General features: G+C 37.3%; 1 protein-coding gene across 3 annotated transcripts; it reads left to right on the forward strand.

The window, feature by feature from the left end:
- The first annotated feature begins 153 nt into the window (after positions 1–153).
- abhd5a (abhydrolase domain containing 5a) lies at positions 154–23,454 on the forward strand. 3 transcript variants are annotated; one of them, XM_048153062.1, is made up of 10 exons: positions 154–270; positions 668–748; positions 3,271–3,356; positions 11,417–11,789; positions 12,842–12,996; positions 16,929–17,040; positions 17,355–17,541; positions 20,506–20,610; positions 22,398–22,426; positions 22,533–23,454. In XM_048153062.1, the coding sequence occupies exons 1-8, from the start codon at positions 239–241 to the stop codon at positions 20,593–20,595; spliced, it is 1,116 nt and encodes a 371-aa protein (XP_048009019.1). In that variant the 5' UTR covers positions 154–238; the 3' UTR covers positions 20,596–20,610; positions 22,398–22,426; positions 22,533–23,454. The 3 variants fall into 3 exon arrangements, with proteins under 3 accessions (XP_048009019.1, XP_048009018.1, XP_048009020.1); XM_048153061.1 differs by lacking the exons at positions 22,398–22,426; positions 22,533–23,454 and having other exon boundaries at positions 20,506–20,658; XM_048153063.1 differs by lacking the exons at positions 668–748; positions 22,398–22,426; positions 22,533–23,454 and having other exon boundaries at positions 220–270; positions 20,506–20,658.
- Positions 23,455–26,748: the final 3,294 nt, after the last annotated feature.

Raw genomic sequence — 26,748 nt, forward strand, 5'->3', positions numbered from 1 at the left:
CACACATATTTTATTTATATTTTTTTCATCCCAACAGTTAATTCACTACCCTGCAAATGCTCCTGCTATCATTTCACTTGATTTTCTGTCCATTACTAGTCGAACATGTAGAAAGGAGACATTTATCGGTTCATTCAGACCGTTTTGTGAACTTGTTCAACTGATTCAATAAAAGATCCGACTCATAAGAACAATATGTTCACAATTCTCTGACTGAACAGTACACTGTGTTGAAAACATGGCCGAGGAGACAGTGTTAGCGGGCACGGGGTAAGTTTGACCCTTAGTCTACTCTAAACACACATTTGCATACAAAAAAGTGTAAATGTTGTGTTTTATATGTGCGTTGCTATTGTTGTCGTTTTAGTTAGTTGAATTCGTTTTTGTCTGCACACTGTAAGCGAACTGTTTGTGTACTGTCAGTGTTATTGAGCAATAAAACCCAATACTAGGTTGTTTGTTGTTAATGTAGGCTATTTGGTCACTTCTTAAAATTCCTTCTTAATTCTTACAATTGCCTGTCAATTCTTCTTTTAGTAATAAACTCTTTAAATGAATGCAATACTGATATCTAACTAATTATTAATTGCCTGCATTAGCCTAATTGTAATACAGTTATTACAGTATGTCTTTAATTGACAGCTCTTTCACATTCTCTTGGCTTTAGACTGGCACAGCGTGTACTGGTGTTACTTGGTATTCGTAGTCTCTTCTACAGTGTTTTCTGTTTCTTGGACAAGACACTGAGGTAAAATGTGTCCAAATGTAATTCATAAACTAACTCTACTAAGTGCCACTAAGTTTTGGTCACTTTACAGTGTTCATGTTATTAAGTTTTGGTCACTTTACAGTGTTCATGTTATTATATATGTACAGTGTAATTCTAATGAGCAACATATAGGGCTACTAAATGTGAACCAATTGGCAATTCTAAATCAAATGTAAATTTACAAAATCTTTTATGGAAAACTATTTGATTGTGCTTATTCTTCTTTGTCTTGTTCCTCTGCAAGCCTAATAGTGTTTTTGGTGGTTTGGCCACAGTGTCTTGGTGTTTTATTCAACATGTACTCTCTCCAAGTTGATTAAATAAAGTGTTTTGTCTTATAATAATATTTTTAGAGACTCTCATTAACTGTGTAAATCAGCAATATTTTACAAATGAATTAATCAATTTGATCATTTATTACTCATGAATCAGTCATTGCTCTTGTCATTGCTCTTGATGACCTCATGGTAAATTAGAGCAATTTCACAGTGCATAGCAACAGTCAGTTGTATAGGAAAGTACTGATTGGTTTTGGTTTCTATTTAATTTTGGGACGTTTAGCCCCTTTCTTGATATGTGATTATTTTGTTGGAATGTGCACAATTACATATACAGTATACAATATATCAATAACATAATATGTGTAACATGGACACTGTAATGTACACTGTTGTTATAATGTACAATGCTGCTTTGATTTTGCAGAGTGAGTTACAGTGGATACGGAAAGTATTCAGACCCCCTTAAATTTTTCACTCTTTGTTATATTGCAGCCATTTGCTAAAATCATTTAAGTTCATTTTTTCCCTCATTAATGTACACACAGCACCCCATATTGACAGAAAAACACAGAATTGTTGACATTTGCAGATTTATTAAAAAAGAAAAACTGAAATATCACATGGTCCTAAGTATTCAGACCCTTTGCTGTGACACTCATATATTTAACTCAGGTGCTGTCCATTTCTTCTGATCATCCTTGAGATGATCAGAACACCTTCATTTGAGTCCAGCTGTGTTTGATTATACTGATTGGACTTGATTAGGAAAGCCACACACCTGTCTATATAAGACCTTACAGCTCACAGTGCATGTCAGAGCAAATGAGAATCATGAGGTCAAAGGAACTGCCTGAAGAGCTCAGAGACAGAATTGTGGCAAGGCACAGATCTGGCCAAGGTTACAAAAAAATTCTGCTGCACTTAAGGTTCCTAAGAGCACAGTGGCCTCCATAATCCTTAAATGGAAGACATTTGGGACGACCAGAACCCTTCCTAGAGCTGGCTGTCCGGCCAAACTGAGCTATCGGGGGAGAAGAGCCTTGGTGAGAGAGGTAAAGAAGAACCCAAAGATCACTGTGGCTGAGCTCCAGAGATGCAGTCGGGAGATGGGAGAAAGTTGTAGAAAGTCAACCATCACTGCAGTCCTCCACCAGTCAGGGTTTTTATGGCAGAGTGGCCCGACGGAAGCCTCTGCTCAGTGCAAGACACATGAAAGCCCGCATGGAGTTTGCTAAAAAACACCTGAAGGACTCCAGGATGGTGAGAAATAAGATTCTCTGGTCTGATGAGACCAAGATAGAACTTTTTGGCCTTAATTGTAAGCGGTATGTGTGGAGAAAACCAGGCACTGCTCATCACCTGTCCAATACAGTCCCAACAGTGAAGCATGGTGGTGGTAGCATCATGCTGTGGGGGTGTTTTCAGCTGCAGGGACAGGACGACTGGTTGCAATCGAGGGAAAGATGAATGCAGCCAAGTACAGGGATATCCTGGACGGAAACCTTCTCCGGAGTGCTCAGGACCTCAGACTGGGCCTAAGGTTTACCTTCCAACAAGACAATGACCCTAAGCACACAGCTAAAATAACGAAGGAGTGGCTTCACAACAACTCTGTGACTGTTCTTGAATGGCCCAGCCAGAGCCCTGACTTAAATCCAATTGAGCATCTCTGGAGAGACCTAAAAATGGCTGTCCACCAATGTTTACCATCCAACCTGACAGAACTGGAGAGGATCTGCAAGGAGGAATGGCAGAGGATCCCCAAATCCAGGTGTGAAAAACTTGTTGCACCTTTCCCAAAAAGACTCATGGCTGTATTACATCAAAAGGGTGCTTCTACTAAATACTGAGCAAAGGGTCTGAATACTTAGGACCATGTGATATTTCAGTTTTTCTTTTTTAATAAATCTGCAAAAATGTCAACAATTCTGTTTTTCTGTCAATATGGGGTGCTGTGTGTACATTAATGAGGAAAAAAATGAACTTGCAAAAATGATTTTAGCAAATGGCTGCAATATAACAAAGAGTGAAAAATTTAAGGGTGTCTGAATACTTTCCGTACCCACTGTATATAAAGTAATTTGTCAAAGTCTGAGGCTTGTGTCCTCTGAAGTGTTATTTATTATTGTTGTTGTAAAGAACAAACATTTTCAGCCATTTTATTTTAGTTTCCTTCTAAGTGAAATAAGAATGAGAAGTTTACATTTAATTTTTTTGTAGGTCATGGCGGATTACCGACTGGCTGCCCTCCTGGTGCCCGACATCTCAGAGCCAACTGAAGGAGGCAGAAGAGAGGATGCTGCAGTGTGAGTAACCACCATTGTCAAATCAGGCTGGCCTTTCAAAATTTAAACTCCAACCGTTTCAAGATTTTGTTTGGTATTGCAAATTTTCTCTAGAGTTATACTATCAACATAATTGATATAATCAATATACAGTGGCAAAAATAAGTTTGTGAACCCTTTGTAAAAAAAAAAAAAAAATATCCGGAATGTCTATTTACACCTAGCGCAAATATCCCGCCTTGTTGGCAGAGGCTATTTACACTAACTCCGCTCACCATTGTCTGGTTGAGTGAGACAAAACTACAAAAGAAACCCATCTGATAACAGGAGCAGTGGTGTGGAGAGTAAAGGGGCATTCACACGACAACGTTTTCAACTAAAAACGAAAAACTTTTTATGCGTTTTTGCCATTCATTTAAATCTGGGTGCACACTGTGCGATTTATAATAGTCCTTTTACGATTATTGCTTGTCAGACTGTATGAACATGATCCTCATGTCACACTGTGGGATCTCAGCTGTCCTATATGTCAGACTGTACGACAGTCAAGACGCATTAAAACGGACATGCTCTTGAAAACTTGTCCGGAGATTTACATCATCAACCCACACACATTCGGTGACAGTGAGCTGCATTACACACAGGGCTGAAATGGTGGCTAACAAAGAAATTTCTAGCGTTAATTTTGATCACGGCTTATCTTGAGAAACGAAGACAATTTGTCGTAGGAGAAGTCACACTGCAGGACTGTGCGCCAAATCTTCTGACACTGCCAGAATTTCGTCAGAGGTAAAATTTGATCACAACGATCATTAATCGGCTGTCGGTGAACATGTCAAACTAGCGATCAAAGACTACAGATTGTTGCCTAGGATTATAGGAATCTTTTAGGATTCTCAAAATTGGCCTCAGACGAACAAATCATGGCCAAAATCGCACAGTGTGCAACCACCTTAAAAAACACAAACTTTTGAAAGCAGGTTTCAAAGTGCAAAGCGATTGTTTTGATATTGTTGTCATCTGTTGTACATCGTTGTTGTGTAAACGTACTCTCAGGCATGTGCCGTTATGCCCAACACATTGGTCCCAATAAGTTTGAATCCGCCTTTTTCCAAACTCATTCTTCTCCCTTTTCCTATCACATATCAGCTTGAAAAGGCATTTATTTTAAATAAAAATGAAGAAAATATACTGATTGCAGGCACTGGTACAAGTACATCAGTTTAAAGTTTTCCAAGTTTTCCAATGGATTTGGATGGATCACTGTGATATCTCTTTGTTTCACCCACTGCTGCTGAGGTCCTGAGGAATTTTTATGGCAGTCTCTGCCAACCTTAGGAAGTAGTCTCAAGATGGGTGAAGGACCAATGAGAAGTCCTGTCCTTCCCAGGCTTGGTACAATAGGTCTTCTTCTTGCCCTCTAATAGGTGTCTGGATGTTGCCCTTACATCTTTATCTGATGGCCTTGGACAGTTTGTTTGTGTTAGTCCACCAAGATCCAATCAAAAAGTAGCAAACCTTTGTCCGCTGTTACGGACAGAGAGGGGCCGGCCATAAACTAGGCCCTGGAATGTGTTGTTCCCTACAGTTATTTGTGTTGCAATGCCTTGAGGACAGTTTGTCATCAGTTTGTCTTATCAGTGCTGATTTCCATCCCATATTTGGAAGAAGTCTTATTCAAGCATTTCACAAGTTCCTTCAGTTCTTGTTCTTTTCTTGTCAGCCCATCTATGTCATCTGCAAAATGTTGGTTGATGTTGCAACCTCCAATGCTGACAGTTCCTGTATGGTTCTCCTGGTTCTCCAATGCTTCCAACATCATTCTCTCCAAGAAGATGTTGAAGAGCATCAGAGATAGGAAGGACCCCTACGGTGGTTAAAAACCATTCACCAATGGCGCCGTTTACAAGAAATGCACTGCTGGCACTGTTGTACAACTGTTAGGTGATGAGAACAAGGGCTGCATGCCACACCTTGTCAAACACTTTTTTGAAATCTGTGAAGATGTGATAGAGATGTCTTTGATATTGCTAGTACTTTTTCACAGAGAATACGTAGGTTAAAGATTTGTTTGACTGTGCTCCTTTCTTCTCTGAAGCCTGCTTGTTCCTTGGCAATGATGTTTTCTGCCTGTGTTTTCAGTCTGTTGAGCAGGATTTTGAGCATTACCTTACTGGGGTGATTGATGAGACTGATAGTACAATAGTTTTGGCAATGCTGAAGGTTGCTTTTCTTTGGTAGTGTTATTAACAGTGATTGTGTCCATGTGGAAGGCCACTGACCTGTTTGCCAGATCTTGTTGCAGATCTTAGTCAGCGTGTTGATGGTAATGCTTCCTCTTCCTTTGATGAGTTTGGTCAGGATGTTGTCGATTCCCTGAGCCTTCCCGTTCTTCAGTGATCTTATCGCTGCTTCCACCTCTTCATGGAGAATGGGGAAGTCGTCTTCCTCTCCTGGACTAGTTCCTACGAGTACCTCTGGGTCTCCTTGAACTGCATGGTTATAAATCTCAGAGCAGTAATCTGTTCACATGTCCCTGATCTCCTTTTGCTCTGTTAGACAATTTCCTGCATTGTCCTGTATACTGCTGACTTTTGTTTCCTTCTACTTGAGATCTTTCACAACTTCAAATGATTTCTTGCTGTTGTTGGTACTGATGCAGCCTTCAATCATTTTGCATTGGTCTTCAATCCTTTTTTTTTTTTTTTTTACTTTCATGCTCTTCTTGATGTTCCTTTTGGACTCTTTGTATTTGAGTCATCGATAGGGTTTCTTTCTTTCTTGTGCTGATGCCTTGTGTAACTGCTGAAGTATCTCATCAGTTGCCTGGAAAATCCAGCCTCACCACTGTACCAGCGGATGAGTCTGGTCAGCCATTGAATCAATTTGATTTCTAGGGCGGAGCAAATCCGAGCAAACAGGAAGCGGAGTAAACCAATCAGAGAAGGGCGGATATGACGTTAGCAAAGCGACAAGAGAGTCAGCAGTGAAAAGTAAATAATTAATGTGTTTTTGGTCATTTAAAACTGAATTCACGGCTGAATAGAACAAACTCTCGGGTCTCCCGTGCGAAATCTTTGTTGATATTGAAGCGACTTTCGCCGTACTAGAGTGACGCTGTTTGCGTCACTGAAATAAACAAATCTGATTGCACGGTGCGGTTTGGAGTTGACTCGAATCGCGACTGAGGGCGGACTGACTAGACTGATATATCTTGTAGAAGATATATCAGTCTGGCCTTGCCAGGCAATCTCATCAGAGAGCTAGGGCTTCAAATTGTGTCTATATTTTCACAGTGTTGCAGTTCCTGCTTCCATCATGGCTGATGAGAATTTAGCAGTGAGGGTCTCGATGTCTTCGTCTAAAACATACTTGAAGACTCAGAAACTTCTGTGACTTCTGGATCCTTAAGTCGTTCCAAGTCAAGCTTGATTCTGGGATTTTGCTTCCTCCAGGTCTTCTTGAGACTTGGAAGTTCATCATGACTAAGTCATGGTTGCTTCCAATGTCTGCCCCTGGAAAATTGTGGGTACTGGCTTGTTTTATTCCGCTCTTGAAAAGTTGTGGAATCATGATGTAATAGATCTGATTGTGGTGGATTCCATTAAGTGCATGCCATGTCCATTTACGGGAGTTCTTGTGGTTTCCCAGTCTGTTTCCCAGTATAAGGTTGTTATAGGTGGCAGACTCCAGTAGCCTTTATCCCCCGCTATTGTTCTTAGGGTTGCAAGCTGTTCTGCAGGTGCCTTTCCAGTCTGACTCTGCATCAATGCCCACCTTGGCATTTCAGTCACCGTGAATTATTATAATGTCTTTCTTTGGAGCATTGTCGATGGTACTTTGCACCTGGTTGCAGAACTCTTCTGTGTCTTCCTCACTGTAATACGAGGTGGGTGCATAGGCTTGGATGACAGTAATGTTAAAAAAGGTGTTCCACCAAGGCAGATGGTAATAGGCCTTCCTGAGATTGGTTGACAGCCTAGTACAGTATTCTTGCTGTCCTTATCTACCAGGAAACCAACAACAGTTCCCGCGGGGTCTTAAAAAGTCTAAAATTCTGAACTTTAAATTTAAGGCCTTAAAAAGTCTTAAAAATGGCCAGATTTTCATCCGAGGTCTTAAATTTCATTTGGTCATGTCTACATTTTTTTTACCCATTTCCAGAAACGCTACCTGCTGAAAGTTATTACAAAGTAGCAAAAAAGTAGCGAGTCGTAGTTCTTTCTGGGGTATATTGGTGTTGGTATACGCGGTGATAAAACTACAAATCCTGTGATAAATGCAATACCTGCCCGCGAAATACGTCTGCATCTCCTCAGAGTTACTTTCAACGAGACATGGCTAATCACAGCGATTTCTGCTGTTGGTTACAAGCGGTACCCAGCTCCATGTACGAGGCTCACTGCAAACTTAAAAAAAAAATCAATTAGGGACTCTGGGTGTGAAGGCGCTGGAGTCACACGCCAGAGTGGAGAAACACAAGCTAGCCGCAAAATGCCTTCAGCGGACTCGGCCAATTAGCCTCACCACTGCCGCCGTCCTCCTCAATGCCTGGTCCCTCCGGTCTCCAGCGTGTGGGATTACAAATTTAATAATCTGTTTAAGATCTGTTGATCCTACATACTGACATCACCTCACATTAATTGCTAAGGTGAAGTACATTGTATTTAGCATTTTAAGGTAAAGATGACCACCTCAGATGAATGATTCTGTTTAGCAAAGTTTCTAGCAAGAGTTTTCTGCCAGTTCCTGTTCTCTTTATTGTATGTCTAATGAGTCAGATTACTGAGATTCTCACCTGTTGTCGTTAATGGCTCTTGGAGCCCCTCTCCCATTCTTTGAATAGGTATGCTGATTGGATTAGGACTTGTGACACTCTAGCGTCTGGGGCGGGTTCCTATACCTGAATACTTCATTTGCATGCTTTGTTGTCTCCCTGGTGCTTTGTCTCTATCACTAAGCACTGCCCCCTAAAATGTATATAAACTTCAGTGTACACTGCCTTAGTCAGATTTTGGATGTCCACAGCGACGCACAGCGTGTTTCTCAATAAAGAGTAACTTCTGCTTCAAGAGATCCCAAAGTCTCCTGGTCTATGCTTCTGAGATTTCCAACAAGCGCAATATCATCGCAGCTACTTTTGGATCGACTGACACATCGAAAGCCGAGGTGCTTTGGATACTACACACTGTGACTAAACACCACTCATTTAATAGCAACAGTGAGATTAGCGATCTCTTCCAAGTGATGTTCCCTGATTCAGTAATCGCAAAGACGTTCTCCTGGGCCCAACAAGATCACTTATGTGGCTGGCGAGATTTGGATTGGGGGAGTTTATAAAGAGGGAACTGATTCGTACTCTTACCGGGCCGTATGTCGTAATGTTCAATGAAAGCCAAAATCAGACCACCAGGACCAAGCAGCTTGACGTCAACGTTTGTTTCTGGAACAATGGAATTGTTAAGTCGAGGTACCGAGGCTCACAGTTCATGGGACAGTACAGGACACACACACACACCAGATAATCCATGTTAGATAGATAGATACTTACCTCGGGATAATTAGAATATCTATCTATCGATCTATCTAACATGGATTATCTGATGTGTGTGTGTGTGTGCTACATTGGTTGTTACATGGGTTGGAGTAGCCTGTTCAATCTCTATTAGGCTATTAATATGCGGTTTTATAATGTAAATAAATATGAGATAATCTGTTTGAGGGCAAGTTTGTTTTAGCCTATTTTCATTTTGGGCCTATGGTTTTGGGCATTTGGCACGTTGTTGGGTGTGGAAGGTTGCCAATGTGATTGCTTTATCTGTAAATTAAATTAATGCTTTTTCAATGACTGTATTCATTGAAATAAAATGATTTTTTCAGAATTTCTTTGATTTGAATATTTTTTGGTAATGCGTAGTGTAGGTCTTAAATGTCAATCTTTATGGTCTTAAAAAGGTCTTAAATTTGACTTACTGAAACCTGCATGAACCCTGAACAGATGGCCTTCTTGGTGGAAGTCTTTCCATCTAGTTTCATCTCATGGGTTAGTTCTATACTATAATTAAAAGCAAAATATAGCTCCAAATGGCGATCCAATTCAAATTAATCTTATGATGCTGTTTTTACAGAAAAGTCCAACTTGAATCTTCACTGAAAGTTAGGGTTTGATGAAATAGGTTACAGCAACACACAGGTATTAAAAGGGCAACTGACTTTCAAAGGAAATCCACTCACTCTTACTGTTAGATTAAACGAGAAGTAAAAAAAAAAAAAAAAATACCCCGCTAAAATGTTTACTGTTGGAAGGAATATGATGATATATGTGGTGTAAATGTGGACTTTCATCTATATGGGCCTGGTTTCTTGGGCTGGGACAATAAATCATTGAATCGCGAATTGAGAAATGATTCTAGATCGATTCTGAGATTTTCTGAATCTGTTGCGATTCTCTCTCAAATTTCTGAGCTGATTCTGAGCTTAGTTTTTAACAGCAGATGGCACTACATGCTCTGCTCTCTTCCAGTTCCTTACACACTCCACTTGAACCGTCTATAAAATAATAACCATGCATCAAGCTCCAATAGTCGCGGAGCTTGGTCCATCACGGTCACCAGCATGTCCAGTTATAATGGTGCTAGTCCTGTGTTTCCAGTACCTTCCCGTATCATGGATGCCATATCAGTGTTTTCGGTCAGAGGCCACTCTTCTGCCGGAACTCAATTTGCGTACAGCTTTTTGCCGAAAGCTAGTTTTATAGTTTATAAAGTTTTGAAAATGGATATTTTTCTTACAAAAGCCAATTGTTTCACTTCAGAAGCCCTTTATTAGGACTAGTTTTATGATGGATGGATGCACTTTTTTGGGCTTCAAAAAACACCCCATTCACTACCATTATAAAGCTTGGAAGAGCCAGGATTTTTTTTAATATAACTCAGATTGTGTTCGTCTGAAAGAAGATAGTCATATACACCTAGGATGGTTTGAGGGTGAGTAAATCATAAGATAATTTTCATTTTGGGTGAACTATCCCTTTAATCTTTCAGTTGAAATGGCTGATAGTTTAGAATTTGCAGTTAGCATAATAAATTCATTAGGTATCCAATTCACCTTTTTTGTGCTTAGACCTCTAATAACAAAATATCAATATCCAGGGCATCAAGACACTGTTTGTCAAACACATCAACACATTCAAAATGTCTTTGAGCTCATTAGAGTAGGGTCTATCATTACTACATAGAGAAGAGTTTATTAATAGCATGTAGTCTACTTGGATGATATATAATTCAGACTGTGTTTGTCTATAATTGGGAATTAGATTAAGCTCTAATGCAGAAATCCAGTTGTTTTCAAAGGCTTCACAAACTTATTCTTGCCACTATATATTGATTTAGCCTTTAATTCAGTTTTATTGCTATCATCAATCATCAATCAAGGTATACACTACCTTTTTGGGTCGGTATGATTTTTTTAATAGTTTTAAAAGAAGTCTTATATGTTCACTAAGGCTGCATTTATATGATCAAAAACAAAACAGTAATATTGTGAAATATAATTACAATTTAAAGTTACTTTTTTCTATTTTAATATATTTTGAAATGTACTTTATTCCTGTAATGATAAAGTTGAATTTTCAGCATCATTACTTTAGTCTTCAGTGCCGATCTTTCAGAAATCATTCCAATATGCTGATTTGCTGCTCAGGAAACATTTCTTATCATAAATGTTGAAATATCTTTAATATCTTTGTTGAAACTTTGATTGATTTTTTTGATTTTTGATTTTTTTTGATGAATAGAAAGTTCAAAAGAACAGCATTAATTTGACAGAAATATTTTGTAACATTATGTCTTCACTGTCAATTGATCAATTTAATGCATCCTTGCTGATTAAAGTCTTTCTAAAAAAAAAATCTTACATATATAAAGAGAGAAGATAATAAACTTATAAGTTAAAACTTTTAAGTATTAACTTATTATTAACTTAGCTTAGTTGGTGTGTGTTTTCTGGTAAGATGTAACCTTTGCAGATACATTTTCTGCGCCCTTTGTAATAAAAAGAAAAGGTTTATCTATTTCTTTCAGACATCACAAGCAAGTTCTACAGGCAGTTTGTCCACATATCTGACAAGAATACACTGTCGACGTTGGTATTTAAGGGACCAGTGGAAAATAAAACCCCTCTGGTGCTGCTGCATGGATTTGGGAGTGGTGTTGGACTCTGGGCCTTGAACGTGGACTCTCTCTCTCAGCAGAGGCCCATTTACGCCTTCGACCTGCTGGGTTTTGGCCAGAGCAGCAGACCTCACTTCAGCACTGATGCCCAGGAGGCTGAGCTCCAGTTTGTGGAGTCCATCGAACAGTGGAGGGAGAAACTGGGCCTGGAAAGTATGATTATGTTGGGCCATAACCTTGGAGGATATCTGGCTGCCTCCTACGCTATCACATACCCTACCAGGTTTGTAACTAAAAAGAAGGAAAAGAGTTCAGCTTCAGCTAAATATTTAATTATTATGATCCTCTAATTGAGTGAGAGATTAAATGATGTGTAAGCACATGTAAATATCTACATTAGAGCAGAGTCTCTTTGATTAATTTACACATGTCATATTGATTGATGAATGGCTGTTGCATCTTCTTTTAAAAAATAACATTAAATCATTAATTTTGACTAATTCTGCTTATTTATTCTCTTATATGTAGAATACATTTTTCTCATCTGATTTGAATTCTTATTTCTTAAGTTAAATCCTGCCAAAACAATTAACACAGTATCGAAGCCAATTTTTTTATTTTATAGAATAAATATTGACATATGTATATTAGTAAATTAGAGCATTATGTGAACAAAGTGTTCTTTCCTCCATGGTCCATAAAAAAATATTTAAAAATTATTAATGTTATCTAATGTTATGTGAATGAGATAATATATTTCTGCATAATTCATACAGAAAAACAAATTGCATTATTAAAAACATGCAATAATGCATTTTTTAAATGACTCACTTAACATTCTTTGATCAACTTTCTTAAATTCAGATTTATAATTTGTCATTCTGTATCCTGTCTTACATTAATTCACATTTAAATCTGATTTCAAATCAGTCCCTCGATGAATAGAAACTCTTTTCTATGTCCTGTTGTGTTGTAACTGTGGACTCTGGATGCAAACCACTGTTTTTCACATCCTTCCTGTTTCCCCATTTCCCACAACCTTTCTGTCTGTCAGCAGTTTCAACTCAGAATTTGATTCTAAACTATTTTTGTTAGCATCCGATTTCAACAGCATTAGAGTTGCTGCATTTCCCTGAGTAGTTTCACTTCTATCTTGCCCACAAAGAATTTTTTTATTTATTTATTTTTTTGGTCTCTGGGTATCAGGATGCACAGATTTTTTGCAAAAAAAAAAAAAAATAACATTTGGTCAGTGTAACTCCATTTAGTTGTGATTCAACTGAAAATATGCTACAGACTTATTACAGTATGTCATTTTCTTTACCCACTGTCCAGAGTAAAGCACCTGATTCTGGTAGAACCGTGGGGTTTTCCAGAGCGCCCTAACACAGGAGACCAGGATAGGCCTATTCCTGTGTGGATCAAAGCTATAGGGGCAATGCTGAGCCCATTCAACCCCCTCGCTGGTCTCAGGTTGGCTGGACCGTTAGGTAAGATTTACTCTAATCCGAGAGTGCAAATCAAATGTAATAAAAATATTAATGAGAGAAAGAGAAATTACAGCTTAAGGCTCAAGATGTGCTTGTATATCTTAAATGATGTAGAACACCATTTGATAAAGATTGTCATTAATGAAACCCAGGGACAGATTTAGCCAAGACGTCACACTTTGCAATTTCACTGAAATGATTCACTCAGTAATTGGAGCATGTCTCTTATCATACCTTATACTTGTCTCATATCGCATACTTTAATCACATTACTTTCTGTGTATATGCTGCAGTAAAAGTGTTTTGCAAGAACAAATTGGCTTTGGCAAAAATCCTAGAGTTATCAAGGATCTGAAAATTTTGTGTTTTAAATTTCATAGATTAATATTAATGATGATGTTCCAATTATATTTTAGCATTTTAATATCTCATCTGGGATAATATTTAATTTCTCTTTTTCTCTTTTCCTATTTTCTACACTGATAATGTTTGTTCTTGTTGTATATGAATTTCAGATCATCCAAAAATGATGTCATCTCAGTGTCCTTGAGTGCTAGTTTAATATAAAATAGCCAGGGCACAAATTACCTAGTATTTTAGGAGTGGCAAAACCTCATACCCAGAAACATCATACCCAAGCCCAGACTTTTTTCACATTGTATGTGCTAATTTCTTAGGGAAATCTACAGAATTCTGTGGAATAGACATTAACATACCGAAAATTGTTAAACCGAGCTGAGTGTACTGTAGTATTATTAATAGCTGAAAGATGCTAAAAATTTAAGTAGCCAGAATATTTAATAAACAAACACAATAGTGATGTGCAGTGTTGGCTGGTGAGTTTTTATTTTTTACTTTTTTTTTTTTTTTTAAACGAAATCTGAGAACCCGGGTGTTTTTTTGTTTGTTTGTTTGTTTGTTTGTTTGTTTGTTTGTTTGTTTGTTTTTAACTGCTTAAAATGTCCTTTAAATGTAATCAAATTATATTACACATACACAGCAAGACAATATACAGTTGTGGTCAGAATTATTGGCACCCTTGGTAAATATGACCAAAGATGACTGTAAAAATAAATCTGTTTATTTTTTTGATCTTTAATTAAGAAATTAGCAAAAATCTAACCTTTCATTGAAGGAAAATAATTGAAAGTGGGGGGAAAATCACATTATGAAATAAATGTTTTTCTCCAAAACACATGATTGGCACCCCTACATTTTTTTATGAGTAAAATATCTCTGGAGTATATTCCCATTCATATTTACTTTTTTTTTTTTAGCACACCAGGGTGACCATGAACATGAAATTGTCCAGCCATGACTTCCTGTTCCACAGGAGTATAAACATGAGGAAACACAAAGGCCAAATTCCCTTAATCATTCATCACATTGAGTAAAACCAAACAATATAGTTCTGATGTGCAGCAAAAGAGCTTCACAAAATAGAAAGTGGCTGCAAGAAAATAGCTAAAGCATTGAAAATCCCCGTTTCCACCATCAGGGCAATAATTAAAGGGATAGTTCACCCAAAAATGTTTATCTGCTTACCCCCAGTGCATCCAAGATGTAGGTGACTTTGTTTCTTCAGTAGAACACAAATGATGATTTTTAATTGCAATCGTTGCCGTCTGTCAGTCAAATAATGTGAGTGAATGGGAACACAATCAATAAGAGTCGAAAAAACTTGCATAGACAAATCCAAATTAAACCCTGTGGCTCCTGACGACACATTGATGTCCTAAGACACGAAACGATCGGTTTGTGTGAGAAACCGAACAGTATTTATATCATTTTTTACCTCTAAAACACCACAATGTCCAACTGCGTTCAGCACTCGGTTAGTAAGGTCTGATCGCGCTCTGACAACGGAAGTGATGTCTAGCACTCATTGAAGTATATGCGCGAGACATCACTGCCGTTGTCAGAGCGTGATCAGACCTCACTAACCGAGGTCTGAATGCAGTTGGACATTGTGGTGTAACCGAGGACATCAATGTTTTCATTTTTGGGTGAACTATCCCTTTAAGAACTTCCAATCAACAAAAGATGTTACAAATCTGCCTTGAAGAGAACGTGTGTCTAAATCGTCCTAATGCGCGATGAGGAGGAAAGTTTGAGTGGACAAAGACTCTCCAAAGATCACAGCTGGAGAATTGCAGAGATTAGTTGAGTCTTGAGTCTCAGAAAGCCTAAAAAATGATTAAACAGCACCTACATCCCCACAAGTTGTTCAGGAGAGTTTCAAGAAAAATCCTCTGCTCTTATCTAGAAACAGTCTCCAGCATATTCAGCTGTCAGACACGACTGGAACTTCAAACGGGTCTGGCTTATATGGTCAGATGAAACTAAAAAAGAGCTTTTTGGCATCAAACCCACCAGATGGTTTTGGTGCACACATGGATAAAAAGTGCCCCATGCCCACGGTTAAATATACTGCTGGATCTTTAATGTTGTGGGCCTATTTTTCTGCTGGAGGTCCTGGACAGATTCATGGTATCATGGATTCAATCAAATACCAACAGATAAAAATTCAAAACCTGACCGCTTCTGCTATATATCCAATAATGGGCCGTGGTTGGATCTTCCATTAGGACAATTATCCAAAACAAACATCAAAACCAACACAAAAATGTGTCTCTGAGCACAAAATGAAGCTTCTGCCATGACCATCCCAGTCCCCTGACCTGAACCCTACAAAAAAAGAGTGTGGAGTGAACTGAAGAGAAGAAGCACCAACATGGATCTGGGAATCTGAAGGATCTGGAGAGATTCTGCATGAAGGAATGGTCTCTGATCTCTTGTCAGGTGTTTTCCAAACTCATCAGGCATTATAGAAGAAGACTCAGAGCTGTTATCTTGGCAAAAGGAGGTTGCAAAAAGTATTGAAAAAAAGGGTGCCAATAATTGTGGCCAACGTGTTTTGGAGAAAAACACTTATTTCATAATGTGATTTTTTTTTTTTTTCCCCACTTTCAATTATTTTCCTTCAATGAAAGGTTAGATTTTTGCTAATTTTATGAATTAAAGATCAAAAGGACAAACAATGCAGATTTATTTTTACAGTCATCTTTGATCATATTTATCAAGGGTGCCAATAATTCTGACCACAACTGTAATTTCACTTTATAATTTTAATTTATAGCTTTTACTCGAATGGTAGCTTGGTAAAAATTTTTTTACAAATATTCAATATTTCTATCAGTCATAATTGGGTGGTTGTCTAGATTATCAGCAGGAGCAGTTCAAACTAATATCACTTGTTTTCTACAAGGATTGGTTTATATACCAAGAGCCACCTCTGTGATGCTGAGAAAGTGAAATACTCCCTGGTAAATGGCTATTTTTTTTTTTTACCAATGAGGCAAAAGTCTCTGAATATGGATTGTGCCTCCCCCTCCCCCTCCCCCTCTACCGTCTCTGTCTCATCAAATTTGCCTTAGCACTGAACGGTTGTAATCACATTTGCAGATTCGGCTTGTTCACGGGGAAAAGCAGCAGAAAAGCAAACAACCGGTAGCTCCAATTCCAGTAATATTATGGTTTGCAGTGTTGAAATTACAAACAAGAACAAGAAATACACATTCTAAAGACATAACACAACAAATTTTATTAACATGAAATTATTCTCCCATTTTCATCTCAAAATTTTAAGTGGGCTGTGCCTCCCTTGCCTTCCCTGACTGGTTATGTGTAGAACTTTGTGAGTGATGGACATTCCAATTCCTTGGAAATCTGCAGAGCTTTCTGTCGAGTTGTGTAGGATTCTCAAGGGGACTGGACATTAGTCACTGACTATGGGAACATGTGACACATGAACTGAAGAATTAATGATAGGATGAAAATTTTATGAGTGATCCATCATTTTTGGATAGATCAATTTCAGGTGGATTTTCACTTTTTAGTTTTTTGAGATGTGTGTTTGTATTGCCCTGTAGGTCCCACTCTTGTGCAGACTCTGAGACCAGACTTCAAAAAGAAATTTGCAGTTATGTTTAATGACAATAGAGTCACAGAATATATCTACCATCTTAATGTCCAGAGTCCAAGGTACCAAACCTATCTATCTATCTATCTATCTATCTATCTATCTATCTATCTATCTATCTATCTATCTATCTATCTATCTATCTATCTATCTATCTATCTATCTATCTATCTATCTATCTATCTATCTATCTATCTATCTATCTATCTATCTATCTATCTATCTATCTATCTATCTATGTCTGTCTATCTAAAAAAATCTATCTCATTCTTTCTCTATTATGCTTTTGTTGTGAATGGCCTTGATATATGTCTGAATGTTGAAATGCTCATAACGGTCTGTTTTTTGTTTTTTTATTATGATCATAATATTTTAGCGGTGAAACAGCCTTTAAAAACATGACCATTCCGTATGGCTGGGCAAAGAGGCCTATGCTGCAGAGAATTGGCCTGATTCACAGCGACATCCCCATTACGGTGATCTATGGCTCACGCTCCAGCATAGATGGCCACTCCGGCAATTCAATCAAAGAAATGAGGCCAAACTCCCATGTAGAGATCATTGTGAGTTCTCCATTCACTGCTCAGTACACACTGCCACTCATAGAGACTTTTCATGATCTTTTAAGAGAACAGCTTGATGTATTATGAAACATACTGCAACACAGATGAATGCATTTGAACACATGGTTGCCACATTTACACATCAGTAATGAGAAAGCCAGACTGTGCTATTCCTGTCTTTGTGTAGCACCTACAACTCTGCATATCCTTCGGAAGGATCCCAATGTTACAAATGAGTGACTGAAGTTAAGCTTTAGGTTTAGGTTAGGCTTAAGGTTTTCATGCTTGAATGTTGAAAAACCTTATTTTTCACATATTTTACATGGTTGCAGCACCTCTTTTCTCAGTCTGACAGTAATGCTCTGCTTAGTTCTTGTCTCTATAAAAGCCTCTCCTTCCGAAATGTGCAGTGTGTTCTGATTGGTCGGCTGGATTAATATGTTGAGATTATTCAAGTATGCTTCATAAATGTCATTCCCATAACCACGTTAGATCCGGGGTGGGAAAAAAAACAGCGTCTCTTGGACATGCTGACAACACACAACACAACTCAACAAGACCTTTCCCCCTTTTTTTTTGCATATGCCTCGGCGGGAATTATTTATTTTCATGCTCAAAAAGTAACATTAGACAAAACATAATAGATCCTGTTTAACAGTTTGTGTAGCATATTGCTTTGTGATTCTTTAATAATGCATGTAGGATTTTCAAAGAGGCTATTATGGAAGGATGGGGCACTTAAATACTATTTTTGACAGTTTTGAAACAATGGTGTACGAACACCACAGCACATCTTAATCGGCATGCGAAGGGGATGATTCTTAAAGCCATTTTGACTGACTATTTTTAGCACAAAAAAAACTATTATAAGTAGACTTAAGGGGGAAAAAAAGATGCATGATATGACCCCTTTGGGCATGATGATAGGCAAGATATCCATTATGGCAGTGGTTCCCAAACTGGGGTACATGTACCACTGGGGGTATGTGAGGTGACAGAGTGGGTACTCAAACAAAATGCTGAGTTTTGCCATTCATTTAAAGGGGTGGTTTATTGCGATTTCACTTTTTTAACTTTAGTTAGTGTGTAATGTTGCTGTTAGAGCATAAACAACTTTTGCAAAGTTAGGACGCTCAAAGTTCAATGCAAAGAGAGATATTTTCTTTTAAAGAATTCTCTGTTTAAGGACTACAACAAACGGCTGATAGGGACTACAATGAGCTTCTTCCTGGGTTGGTGACTAACCCTAAAATTTACATAAACCCTGCCCCCGAGAACACGTAACAAAGGGGTGAGGCCATGATATTGCAATATAGTACGCAACACAAATGCATTAGCCTGTCATAAAAGCAAGATGACAACATGACAAATTATAACCGTAATTAAACTTTACCTGTTCTGTCTTCATGCAGCATATATTCTCTGGCTCTGTAGGATCTGACAACAGTTCCCACATGAGCGATTTATAGATTATCATGACAGAATATGCAATCAATGACTTTAAGATAGTTAACTCCACATCAGCTACATAAATTCATCAACTAACCATTCAGAAACATCCTGTTGCATTCTACATTGTCACTTCTTCTTGAGTCTCTCCATCACTGTCCGACTCTGTTGTCAGGTAACTGGCGCTGCAAACACGAGCTCTTGAAACTCCGCCCTCTTAGTAGGAGCACCAGCTCATTTGCATTTAAAGGGGGACACAAAAACGGAGCGTTTTTGCTTGCCCTCAAAAAGTGACAAATTTAACATGCTATAAAAAATGATCTGTGGGGTATTTTGAGCTAAAACTTCACATACACATCTTGTAAAAGGGGCATTATATGACCCCTTTAATTCTGTCCCACCTAAATAAAATAGCATTAAAACTGAGCATGTATTTCTAAAAGAAAAAATCCTGTAAAAGGTCAAATACATGACATACAATCAAATGACCATCTTTTGCAGTCAAAACTTACTGACTACATCCACACAAGCAGCGTGCATGTGATAGGTTGTGTGCAGAGTATGCTGCCTACATTACTGCCATTCTCATCAATGTACCTTTGTAAAAGTGGTGATAAAAGTGGGTAAAAGTGAGGAAAGAATCTGCGGCTTTGAATGAGTTGTTTGAACAAATCGAGTCAATGATTCAATGACCCATTCATAAATACAACCACATGTTTCTTTACTGAATGAATGAATGAATGAACGAATGAATCATTAAGACAGTGACTTACCGCCACCTACTGGCAGATTTAGTTAAATATTTAAAAGTATCACTTTTTTTTACCATCATTGCATATTTCTCCATTTATTTAAAACATTTATAAAGGTAATGTGCTGGAAAATCAATTTGAGGGGTCTCAAGTATTGTCCCTTAATAGAAAAGGTGTGATTGCCGCCTAAGTGGAAGAGATGGGGTATGCAGAAGAATGTTAAATGCCTCAGGGGGTACCACTCTAAAAAGTTTGGGAACCACTGCATCATGGGATTTCACAGACATTTGGAGCTTTGCTTGTATGACATAACTTCCACAAATAACTTTTTACTTCCAGTGGGAGGTTTTTTGCATAAATTCTAATAGATTATAATGTTGAGAACAAGCAGTCATGTAAGGGTACAATTTGTAATTGCTTGAGTTGGCAGGCAGTCCAAAAACAAAGGTTTTTTGTACAGTGAATGTGCTTGTATTCCAGACTGACTCTTTTCACCACCACAAAAACTGAGCTAATTATTCTAGTTCTGCAATGCCGTTGTGTAATATTGTGTCAAGTTATTAGGGAAGTTAGTTTTACACAAAGAGCCAAGTGAAAATATTGTATCATTTTATATCACAATCTGTGGCAGTGGTTCAAAATAAACACCTACAATTTATTATGGCACTTCTGATACACACTGGTTGTTTTCTTGGTATTCTTAGTCAGTGCCTGTCTTCTTTTAACTAATGTTAAACTTCTTATTTGCATGCATTTGTTTTAGGCTATAAGAGGTGCAGGACACTATGTGTATGCTGACCAGCCAGAGGATTTCAACCAGAAGATACTTCATGTCTGTGAAACAATAAACTGAAGAGTGATGATGAAGGTATTTTTCTTCTGGAACTATCCAAACATGGCTTTCTGCAGAGCTGTGTTTCTCCACATGCACATGCTCTCATGCATGTCAGCAAATGATCTTTGTTGGGTCCTAAATTGGGACCGGAGAGTTTGGAAGCCACTTGGTTTGATGTTTGATGTGAAACCAGATGTTTGTTTTGCACCATACTGAACTTTTTTTTTCTTTTCATGACACGTAATTATGATTATATATTGATGTGAAATATGAAACAAATGTGACAATTTTTAAATGTGTATTTTTAAAAAATCTGTTTATCTTTGATTTGGATATAAATATATAATAATAATAATAATAATAATAATATAATAATTGTTAATTATTATGAAATATATGGTAGATATACTAAGGTATTTATCAAATATTAGCTTTATTTAAATAAAACTATTAAGATGTAAATCTAAACCATAGACATAACTGAGAGCTATTATGCACTTTAATTAACTTAAATTTTCAAATAGTTTAACCATATGGTTAAAAAAGAATAAAAACAAAATTAATTCATTGTTATTATTAATTAATACATAATTAATATTTTATACACTTTTTTTTTTAGTTTAGTTTCAGTTCAGCTTTCATTAACGTTTATCAGAATCTGAGGCAGCAGTGATTGTGTTTTATAGTTTTTCAAAAAAAAAAAGCTTTTTTTTTGTTTTCTACCTCATAAAACTGTAAAAGTTTCTTTGTTAGGATCAGAAGGGAGGCAGACAGGTGGATCAACAGAAAGCATTTATATCCTCCAGCCATGCAGTTCACATGTAGCGCTTCACTAAACTGTTATGAGAAGATTTTCATGTAAGATTGCCACAAATTCCTCAGTGCCTCAGTTTCCAAAAATGTGAACATTTTGTCGTATCCTCAATCATTTAATCATTTAATGTCATTTATTACTCACCCTTATGTCATTCCGCATCCGTAAGACCTTTGTTCATTTTCTGAACACAAATTAAGATATTTTTGATGAAATCTGATGGCTCAGTGAGGCCTCTATTGCCAGCAATGTCACTGAAACTCTCAGGATCCAGAAAGGTACTAAATCGCATCAGTGGTTCGGAGCACCAAAGTCACGTGATTTCAGTAAACGAGGCTTCGTTTACACGATCCGAACCACTGATTCAAAACAAAAAATTCGTAAAGCTTCGAAGCAGTGTTTTGAAATCGGCCATCACTAGATATTGTTGAAAAGTCGTTATTTTGTTTTGTTTTTTGGCGCACAAAAAGTATTCTCATCGCTTTATAATTTTAAGGTAAAACCACTGTAGTCACATCCTTTCTGGATCTTGAGAAATTCAGTGACATTGCTGGCAATAGAGGCCTCACTGAGCCATCGGGTTTCATCAAAAATATCTTAATTTGTGTTCTGAAAATTAACGAAGGTCTTACGGGTGTGGAACGACATTAATAATTAATGACATATTTTTGGGTGAACCAACCCCTTAAGTCTTCAGCCAAAATAAAAGCAACATGTCTCAGGACAAAGTCGATATTCTGTAAAAGCATTCAGTGCTAAATAGGCATTTTTTGTAAAAAACAGTTGTTGTAGTATCATTTTTATTGTTTTGAATTAAATCGATGTCATAAAGATTTTGTAAATAACATTTGTTTGATTTAATATTTATCCAGGTTTGACAAATCTGTGGTAACTCAGATGTCTATTGTTAATTTTAATAATAATAAACTTATTTTATGAGTCTGAATACAGCTGCCCCCTGTCCTAAAGGCCTTGTACAGTAAAACACCCTCTTCCTATGACACAGCAGGTGGAAAACACTCTCCTGATTTGAAGGTCATAATTTATATTATACATTAAATGTATTTTTACCTCACTCATGGCATTGATAAATACTGTCCCTTACATATTTGTAACACTCTTTTTGACTCTCATTTTGCAGAAATTTTTAGACTGTCACCAGAAACTACTGATTCTTAATGAGACGAAACATGGTCGCAATTCTGAAGGTCTGCACATAATGTCTGTTCATATCCACAAGAGGGCACAATGTAACACTGCAGGGATGTTACCGCCCTGCACCACCCCCACCAACACACACACACACACACACACACACACACTCAGTATTATAGTCCATGCAGATAAAACACACACACACTTATTGACACTGACTATAGAGTCAATGCAGTTAAGCATCAAGGGCATGTTAAGCCATCATAACATCCGCTACATCAATAATATGACCCTCCAGCTCAACCCACAGGAAGCACTTTACAACTCCACTTCCTGTGCATGTGGTAATGCGGAATGAGCAAGAGTGCTTTACTGAATTAAAGTAAAAAGCACATTTGAGTTCTGTACGTGCTTTATAGTTTTATAGAGCATGGAGTGTTAGGTGTCATATTCTCGAATTGTGCATCACAAATCACAAATATTTGCTGATAATGGATGTTTGGGAAACCTGCGTTCCTAATATAATGGAACAGACCGTGTGTGTTAGTTTGGTCGATGACAAAAATGCATAGACAAGTGCATGCAATATTACATATTGTGTAATATCATTACAAATTTACAGTAGAACTGTTCTATTTTAATGTATTTTAAAATGGTAATTTATTTCTATAATGGCAAAGCTGAATTTTCAGCATCATTACTCCAGTATTCAGTGTCACATGATCTTTCAGAAATCTTTCTAATATTCGATTTGATGCTCTTCTTATAATCATCAATGTTTTGCTTCTTAATATTTTTGTGGGAACCATTATACTTTTTTTTTTTTTTCAGGATTCATTGTTGACTAGAAAAAGAAAAATGTATTTGAAATAAAAACCTTTTCAACATGATACATCTTTACTGTCACTTTTAATGTGTTCTAGCTGAATAAACGTATTAAGTTCTTTCCGAAATAAAATCTTGCTGACCCCAAACTTTTTAACAGTAGTGTACATTACCAAAGAAGCACATCTGCAATCAAAAGTCAGTGATTTTTCACAATATTTCTCATCAAATTCTTCTAAATTATCTGAGCTATGCTACTCACATTAATTTTGTAGCTGAAGGTTCTTTATAGTGAAAAAGGGTTCTTTTTAGATTATTAAATGGTTCTTCCCACTATGAAAAACATTATCCTTTTAAGAACTGTTCACTGATATGGTTCTTTGGGGAACCAAAAAATGGTTCTTGGCATCCCTGTGAAAAAACCCTTTTTAAAGGGTTAGTTCACCCAAAAATGAAAATAATGTAATTTATTACTCACCCTCATGTCGTTCTACACCCCTAAGACCTTTGTTCATCTTGGGAACACAAATTAAGATATTTTTGATTAAATCCGAGGCTCAGCGAGGCCTGCAAAGACAGTAATGGTACTTCCTCTCTCAGGATCCATAAAGATACTAAGAACATATTTAAATCAGCTCATGTGGTTCTACCTTAATATTATAAAGCGATGAGAATATTTTTTGTATGCCAAAAAAAAAAAAAGACTTTTTAATAATATCTAGTGATGGCCGATTTCAAAACACTGCTTCATGAAGCTTCAGAGCTTTACGAATCAAATCAATGGATCGGAGCACCAAAGTCACGTGATTTCAGCAGTTTGGCGGTTTGATACACGATCCGAATCACTGATTTGACTCAAAAGATTCATAACGCTCTGAAGCAGTGTTTTGAAATCGGCCATCACTAGATATTGTTAAAAAGTCGTTTTTGTTATTTTTGGTGCACCAAAAATATTCTTGTCGCTTTATAATATTAATATTGAACCACTGTACTCACATGAACCGATTTAAATATGTTCTTAGTACCTTTATGGATCTTGAGAGAGGAAGTACCATTGCTGTCTATGCAGGCCTCGCTGAGCCATTGGATTTAATCAAAAATATCTTAATTTGTGTTCCGAAGACGAACGCAAGTCTTACAGGTGTAGAACAACATGAGGGTGAATAAATTACATTATTTTCATTTTTGGGTGAACTAACCCTTTAACCTCTTGAGGCACACTGTCCCATCACTTTGTTTACCATGGTACGCATTTATAGATGAATACAATCCTTCGCACTTGGGTAAAATGTCCATGATAAGCGTCCACTGAAAAACATCCAACATCACTTTTGGTCCACAAAAGCGTTAAAAGGAAAATAATGATTCAGTGATGCAAACAGAATTCAATTCCGCTATAAAGCAGCTCTAAAAAGACATTATTCAGCTGAAATCAGTTCAGTGTTGATTCAGCTTGGTTCAATAACTGTGTAAAAGGTCATTCATTATGGAAAGAGTTCAATTCATCTTTAAATCAGAGAAAATGGTGATGTCATCATCCAGCTCAGTTCTCATCCAATAGTGTCAGTGCAGGCAAATGAATAATATTGCAGAATATTAAAGGGATAGTTCACCCAAAAATGAAAATTATATTATGATTTTCTCACCCTCAAGCCATCATATAGGTGTATATGAACATCTTCTTTCAGACGAACACAATCAGAGTTATATAAAAAAATATCCCAGCTCTTCCAAGCTGTATAATGGTAGTGAATAGTGCTCCTGATTTAGAAGTACAAAAAAGTGCAAGCATCCATCATAAAAGTAATCCATAGGACTCCAGGGGGTTCATAAAGGTCTTGTGAAGCAAAGCGATGGGTTTTTGTAAAGAAAAATATCCATATTTAAAACTTTATAAAATAAAATAACAGCAAATGGCCTACGCAAATGTTGTTTGTGCCAAAAGAGTAACTTCTGAAGCAATGTATGACGTAGGATGTAGGAGTAGCATAAGATTAGACGCCTCTCGTGGTTCAAACAAATAGGGCTGTGCAACAAACTCAAGCTCTTCTTCTCTTATATTGAAATCCTCCGATATTTCTCTTTAAACATTATTGTTTTAGACTTCTAATTCGTGACCAGTGTTTTGTTTTGCTCTATCCTCTGTGCTTCCGCGTTCATCATTACGTCATGCGTCAGGTCAGAGGTTACTCTTTTGGCGTAAATCAATTTGCGTAGGCTGTCTGCCTAAAATAAAACTAAAATAAGCTAGTTATTTTAGTTTATAAAGATTTAAATATGGATATTTTTCTTACAAAAACCAATCACTTCACTTCAGAAGGCCTTTATTAACCCTCTGGAGCTGAGTGGATAGCTTTTATGATGGATGGTTGCACTTTTTTGGATTTCAAAATCAGGAGTGCCGTTCACTTATAAAGCTTGGAAGAGATGGAATATACACAGTAAAATCCCCAGAGTTAAATCAGCTCTGCTCAGAGTACATATGGTCCCTCTCTAAATAGTGTTAAAGTAACACTTAAGCAGAGTTAAAGTTATTAAGATAATTAAGCATTTAATAAGGCTGTGACTGAAGACAGTTGTAGTTCTTGTATTTCTCTTTTCTTCAGTGATTCTGAAGAATCGCAGATTGTTAACAGCAGGTGTTCATCACTACTGCACAATCATCACTTAATTGCTTAATTATCTCATTAACTTTAACTCTGCTTTAGTGTTATTTTAACACTATTTAGAGAGGGACCATATGTACTCTAAGCAGAGTTGATTTAACTCTGGAGATTTTGCTGTGTATAACTCCGATTGTGTTCGTCTGTAAGAAGATAGTCATATACACCTAGGATAGCTTGAGGGTGAGTAAATCATGGGATAAATTTCAGTTTTGAGTGAACTATCCCTTTAAGTGTCCGCAATGTGTCCTCGTGTACTGTACATGTGTACTGTGTATATACTGTATAAGTGCAATTTTTATTGAAAGAACACCATGTATGGTGCACCTCTCGTAAATGTTTTATTGCATTTTCATATTGTTCATCCACCAGACTGCGTGGTATTTACCCAAGGCGTTGAGCTATTTAGTTTACTTTTAAGAACACCTGAGATGTGTCATACCACACACAGACACCACAAATTGCTCAACCTTGCGAGTTCATTACGATCTCCTCTCTGAGTCACACACAGATATGAGGTTAATCTGTGGGAGTGTGTTTTGCTGTCTTGAGGTACAGCACTAGAGCTATATGAGAGCAACAGAGAGGGAGGAGATGCAGTGCTCTATGGGTCGTCTCAGCATACGTCCGGAGGAGGTCTTCACACAGCCCTCGGCAGACAGGGCTCTGTTGGGTTGCTAGGAGACCAGCCTGGCGCCTATATTAGATCTAATT

The sequence above is a fragment of the Megalobrama amblycephala genome, linkage group LG13 (assembly GCF_018812025.1).
Source record: "Megalobrama amblycephala isolate DHTTF-2021 linkage group LG13, ASM1881202v1, whole genome shotgun sequence".
Lineage (NCBI taxonomy): Eukaryota > Metazoa > Chordata > Actinopteri > Cypriniformes > Xenocyprididae > Megalobrama > Megalobrama amblycephala.